At 30.5% G+C, this 6,831-nt stretch overlaps 1 protein-coding gene and 1 long non-coding RNA gene across 2 annotated transcripts; one reads left to right on the top strand and one right to left on the bottom strand.

Annotated features, from left to right (window-relative positions):
* Positions 1 to 17: 17 nt before the first annotated feature.
* LOC113563392 (zinc finger protein 554-like) lies at positions 18 to 2,519 on the top strand. The gene is made up of 2 exons (XM_026975006.1): positions 18 to 1,120; positions 1,251 to 2,519. The coding sequence occupies exon 2, from the start codon at positions 1,304 to 1,306 to the stop codon at positions 1,634 to 1,636; it is 333 nt and encodes a 110-aa protein (XP_026830807.1). The 5' UTR covers positions 18 to 1,120; positions 1,251 to 1,303; the 3' UTR covers positions 1,637 to 2,519.
* Positions 2,520 to 4,057: 1,538 nt separating this feature from the next.
* Positions 4,058 to 6,829, bottom strand: LOC113563394. Its single transcript, XR_003407443.1, has 2 exons — positions 6,611 to 6,829; positions 4,058 to 6,515 (listed from the first exon to the last, which is right to left on the bottom strand). It is a non-coding gene; the product is annotated as an uncharacterized LOC113563394 (long non-coding RNA).
* Between the last annotated feature and the right edge of the window lie 2 nt (positions 6,830 to 6,831).

Here is a 6,831-nt window from a genome sequence, read left to right as displayed (position 1 = left end):
TGTCCTTCCTTCCTTCAAACGTAATTTGAGATGGAAGCAAGTTCGCGAATTAAAAGAACGTCATTTAATCTGATTTTTGTAATGCATGTATGAAAATGGTGGTCAGAATATTTGTGATCGAGTATTCGTCAATACTGCATAAAATTTCATATTATCAAGAAATCTATAAGTCTTCTTCAAAAATTGGATGCTGCAATACTGACAAATATTACTTATAACGAATAGTAGTGAACAAAAATAATTTAAAATAATTTATTCATTTATGTAAAGTAAGATATAAAGGATTTTTTGTTACATAATAAATAAAATGACATATACAGGGTGTTTCAGGGTTAAATGTCCTTCAATGCGGGAATTGTTTCAACTGGTGTTACATGTAAGAACAGATTGTGAGAATCAAAATTTATAACAACTGTCGGCAGCGTCCACGCTACTGAACGTTCTAAATTGCAAAAATTCGTATTTTATCTGTTATTATACGCGACTTCCGAAGATATATGCATTCTTCGTATAATAAAATAACTTCGAACAACGAACAATTGTACGCATGAAAGAGAATACGCGTGTATAGAAAATGTAAATTGTTATCGTATACATCTAATGCAGATAGATATAATTTAGTTTAGACACATCAAAAGTTTAATTAGTACTTATCTGCCTATTTAAAATATGTAACAAGAAAGTATTTTATTTTGCATATAAAACTCTATGAATCTGGCATTAATATAGTTTTTTTTTTATCAAAGAAAAGATTTTTTATTGTAAATCATTAGGTTAATATATCATTAAGGTAATACTACAAGTACAATGCAGTTAGACTTAAATGGTTTAATAATATTTTAATTATATATTCTCTATTATTTAATTGTATTATGCCGTAAAACAGCTAATTTATAGCGTTTAAAAATATTCTTAACATAAAATAATACAATTCCGTCCGCATACGTTTCCATTAATTATACCTAGACAATATTTCTCCCATAACAAAGACGAAAAGGAAACAAAGTGTCTCCTTCTCTTTCAAGAAAAACACCCTGCGACTCCCAGAATATCATGGATATCAAGGCGCCCTGCTGACAATCGCTTTCATGGTGAATGGCTACGTGTAAACTCGTGCTATGTACGTCCGTGTCGTTTATTGTGATTGATCATGTCTTTTAAGCTAGCTGTAATCGCTCATCCTCCGATGGCGACAAAAGGGCGCGAAAACGCATAAAATGTCTTTACTGATTCTCTTGTGTGTTTTCTAGAACGGAAATACTCGTCAGGTGACGCTATCGAATGGTACTACCAGTACCAGACAATGTATCTCCGGCTGATGGCAGAGAACCAGTTAACTGCAAAGACAGAAGTAACAATGGCTGAAGATGAGACAAGTGACTGCTTTGGTAAGCATATTATCACGGAGAAAGTCCAGAACGGCCTGGCGGAAGTTAACAGTAATCAGGTAATCGTGGACAACCGCGAATACGCTTGTCCACGTTGCGGCAATACCTACACCAGATCGCATTCGCTGAACAGGCATATGAGATTCGAGTGCGGCGTCGAACCACAATTCGAGTGCCCAATCTGTCACAAGAAATCGAAACATAAGCACAATCTCGTATTGCATATGAGAACACATCAGAAACCATGAGATTGCTTACTTGTGAGAGAAACCGAGAAAAACGCGCTTTGCAGAAAGATTTGTATGCTGTGCAAGCAATGCGTGTATCAAAATGTAAAAAGAAACCTTAATATATACTTTTATCTGCTTGTGATATTTATGATAGCCATCTCTGCTCCGAATTACGAAAACTAGTTAGAAATCTCTTAGTAAAAAGTTTTATAAGGAATTTCTTGATCTTGATATTTTTTGAGTGATACAGAAGTTGCCATTCCATAGATTAAGCAAACGAAATATTCTTTTTAATAAATGTAATAAAACCATCGATCTAATTATGAAACACCGATTTATATTTTTGGGAATTCTATATAGACAGATATCCAACTTGAAGCATTTGTTTTAATCTTACATTTAATATACTTTATATAGATATAAGTATATGCGATTAAAACTTTCATCGATATTTTCAATATTAGTATATTCAATATTTCTACGTTAAATAAAAAAAGGAATATTTTTTTATGTAAACTAAAGAATTAACTTTCTATTTTGATTACATATGTTTTTAAGTTTATTGAGTTTATTATCAACGATACCGGAGCAGATCCTAACATTTATAGACTGACATTTACTGCCATACAAAAGGGATTCTTTTTATTAATGTACATTTTAGTAGCGATAAATAATTGAATGTGAAGAATTGAATTTAAACTGCCACCACTATTACCATTAAGTATAGTTAAAAATACTTTTATATAGTTATATGCTTTATTATTTTTACAATTAATAATGAATTATAAAGAATTTATTTATAAAAAGTTTCTACAATGCATATATTTGTGTATCATATTAAATAAAGCGTATCTCTGATTGATTAACCGCGAACAAAATACAAATATTTTGATAAATTGTAGAAAAAGAGAGAGAAACAAAAAAATATAAACATATAAAAACTTTAATTTTATATGTGCAGTGACATGTATATAATAGTTATATATATAATGTACAATACTATACATATACTTTATACATATTTAATATTATATAATAAAAATAAAGACGTTTATTTTACTAAATAGAGAGATCTTATTAATCTTATTGATATCTATAGATAATGATATGGTCAACTGCGCTAACTTCTTACTGCATCTTATATTTTAACAAGTACATATTTATATGTATATCTCTGAAATATACATTTCTTAACCCTAGCTTCTCACACAGGGGTGCCTGAAACCTCAAGTAGAAATAAAGTAATTCACGATTTTTTAATGTAATCTTTTTTCACAAGCGAATATTTTACAAACTACTTTCTTGTGGCGTATTGATGAAAGGAAAAGTGACTTAAAATCAGTTGATTGAAAGTGTGGGAAGCTAGGACTAAGTCTTCCTCAAGGCAACCAATAATCACTACTACGAGTACTACCGCACTAATATGGGATATTCTGTGAATTGGTCCTAAAGTTACTACAATTATTTTTAACTATATTCAATCCCGATTTTGTCATTATTATAATATTCTTTTCATATATTTGTATACATGAAATAATGTACATACACATTATGGATAAAAGTGAAGTATATAAGTAATTGTTAAGTTTTAATTAATTACTTAATGTTCAATATTTATTTAAATTGATAACTCGAACTAAATCGATAAATGGTCGCTTATTCATCCCCGATGTGATCTATATCAAACTTATATATCACAAAAACATGTTTTTTGTTATAAGAGGGTTTTGTTATAAACGTTTTGCAAACCTTTTTATTGTAGCACAATGCAATTTGTCACGCAAAAATCATCGAAGACAAGTTGGTGCGTAAAAAACGCCTGCTTCGCAAGTGCATGTAATTTAGAAACAGTAGAAATTGCGACATATTGTGTAGCAAACTCAGGCACTACATATCTTCTAAAAACAACGAGAACTGCTTATCATCGATGGAAGAAACCGATGCGATAATCGCCCTGATTTGTGGCATGATTCGTTGTACGTACACCCGATATTTCCTGTTTTCGTTTCATTTCAACTATATAACGCTTCTCTTTAATTTGCATTACGTTCGTCCATCCTTGCGCAGCATAGGAAAGAACGAATGTATGTGTCTCATCGTATTCTTTCCCGACAAATGTTTCAGTCTGGAAGCGATTGAAGGATGTGGAAGACGGACCGCCGTTTTTCTGTCCGAAATGCGGCCGCACCTACTCACATAAGTGCAACCTGACAAGGCACTTGCGTCTCGAGTGTGGTGTCGGACCTAGATTTCAGTGTCCAAACTGTAAGAAGCGATTCAAGCATCGACATCATCTACGGGACCACCAGAGAATTCACCTCTACGCAAATTGCGGCTACGAGCCACGCAACTGAAACGTTGCCCTTGTCCCAATTAAAATTGCTCGCGCCTTCATCCTTTTACATGACTTTCTAATTATTTCTGTTCCTTTTTTAATCGTGCATATATTTATTGAATGTTTTTATTTTTACTGATCGATTGAGACGGTAATGCATCTGTGATCCTTTGAGTACTAAAGTGCTGAAAGTAATTATTTATTAAACTATTTATTCTGCGCTGTAAGCTTGTCCACAACAGAGTGATAAGATTTTTCGACATTTTATTACTCTCATACGATGTTAGGAAGTTTCATGACTCTTTGAACATAACATATTTTGTTAAACACGGAAATTGCAATGTTGCAATATCAATAAGGGATACTGCAAAACAACTTTACCTAGTATTATGATGTCTCCAAATATCATTTTACAAAGCATCAAGACGAAGAATACATACCTCACATCTAACATAAGTTTGTTATCATTATCAAATTATGGCTCAATAACAGGGAGATCACATCTAAATCTCGAATTAACTTGAAAACTACTTATTAGATAACACAAAATTCATTGAAAATTATAGATCCTAAATGTAAATACAGTAACAGATTTTTGGGGCACCCTAAATCATAAACATCAATATTACAATGAAACAGTGCAATGAAAGAAGCGCTCTTAAAAATAATTCAAAAAATGCGTACTTAAGCATCAATTAAGATTATAACTAGAATAATATAACATATACTATATTTAGCATATATATAGTGTCAGAACTATTCTTGTGAAAATGCGAAACGTACGATGGAACGATTAATGAACGAATGAAGAATAGTTTCGGAATTATGGTATTTTCAATGTTCGTAATGCGTGTGATTATCAAATTCGTGCCAAAGAAAGATAGCTGGAATTTATAAAAGTATAAAATAATTAGCCGCGTTTTATACAGTGTTATACAATGTATAGATGCTTGCGTTTGACTCTGAATGCAAATGTTCATCGCGTAAGTTTGTATGTATGTATCTACCAAAATTCAATATACAACGAGATTGTATACCATATAAATGATATGTAGTCGTACATTTAAATACTTGCATGTACATTGATACTGTACAAGAAGAACAAATGGCCATAATTAAATCCGTCTCAGTTTTTAGAAGTCAGATCTCATGTGATAACTGAACAATGCAAATCAGCTGCTAAGAATTTAAAAACAAAATTCATGGAAACGAATCTAAAATATTTATTAGACGCTTTTAACTTAATAAACTTTGCATTTAATCTAATATTATTTCTATTATTTAATATTATTAATTAATTAATTATAATATAATTAATTATTTTTCTTAACATTAAACATTAATTTCATATTAGAATGTGAAGTACAATTTTTGGATGATAACTGTTCCTGTTTTCCTTTTTTCTTATCGAACTAAGGATATATAAGAAAAATAAAGATCGCGTAGCTTTTCCATGAATTTTGATTAAATTGGGCCAATAGGCCAAAGTGATTGACGCAAAAAGTAGCTGTCATAAAACGATTGCAAATACCTCTTGATCGTGCCAAACAACGCTGTAGTGTTCTTACGTTTCAGATTTCGAATACATTATAATCTTTCGAATAATATGAAAACAAAATATACATGTGTGCATCCACGGATAAAGTCTATATAGCTTGTAATTAGCTTTACACATGGATAATTATCATTTAGATAATTACATGCTTTAATTGTGTATTATATAAGTAACAAATAGGCCTTTATGGTTGCAATTTACCAGAAAGCAAGAACAAGAACGTGAATTAAGATAAAAAAGAAGATTATAGAAAACGAATATCATGCTTATTAAATATTATTACGTGTAACTTACAAACCAACTCTGATATTTTTTTATCTAATAATTTAGTATACTTTTCTGGATGAAGTTTTACATAGACCATAGTGCAATGTATACATTGTACAATAGTACAATACTATAGTTGAACGATATTTACCTGAACTTTTACCTGTGAACATTTTTTTGTTGATAACAGTAATTAATAGCTAAAATTACACAAGCATTCATATTTCCATTGCAATCATTTATAGATACGATTGCATAAAAAATATTTTAACGTTCTCTCTGTAATAATGCATAATTCTATATATACTGCGTCATAGAAATATCTCAATTAAACAATTATAACAATTAAACAATTGCTACTGTTATACAAAATTATAGAAAATTATATGTATATTAATAATCTTAATATACAGTTGCATACGCCCGTATAGATCATAACATTTGTTAATGAACTGTCTATTTGCACAAAGATGTAAAGAAACTGCAGACAGACGGAAAATAGAAATGTAAGGAGTAAATTACACGTAATATTATAACCCTTGAGTGGACGTAATTGTGCAATAAAAGAGAAACTATTCGTAAAAACGAAAGTAAATGATAAAAATCAAATCATATGGTTACACATAAAGAATTTGTGATTCTGAAAATTGATATGTGATTATTTTGCACAATTATGACCAGTTAATTTTACCTGTACATAAATAAGAAGTCGCCAGCTCACGCGCGAAGGAACTCCTGTCCTGTGTATGGAAAAATATGAAAAAAAATTACAAATCGATTTTATAACAAATGTATGAAATAAATTTACTTTTTATGAACATCCAACATTACGTACTCTTGTCAATTCGCTGTCTTCTCCTCCCACGATGACCTCAGCTGGATCTCTTTTCATCTATTATCAGGTTGGTAAGCATTTGTTGGTGTACTTCCATGTACCTATAATATAAGTATTATTTAGTACCTTTTCCAATTTCTTTGATAATATCTTTTTTTTTTCTTTTTTTCTGTATGTAACATTTCTCATAATAGATAATAATAAAAAGAAACAGCATTAAG

The sequence above is a fragment of the Ooceraea biroi genome, chromosome 14 (genome assembly GCF_003672135.1).
Source record: "Ooceraea biroi isolate clonal line C1 chromosome 14, Obir_v5.4, whole genome shotgun sequence".
NCBI classification, from domain to species: domain Eukaryota; kingdom Metazoa; phylum Arthropoda; class Insecta; order Hymenoptera; family Formicidae; genus Ooceraea; species Ooceraea biroi.
This window is presented reverse-complemented; position numbering and strand designations above follow the sequence as displayed.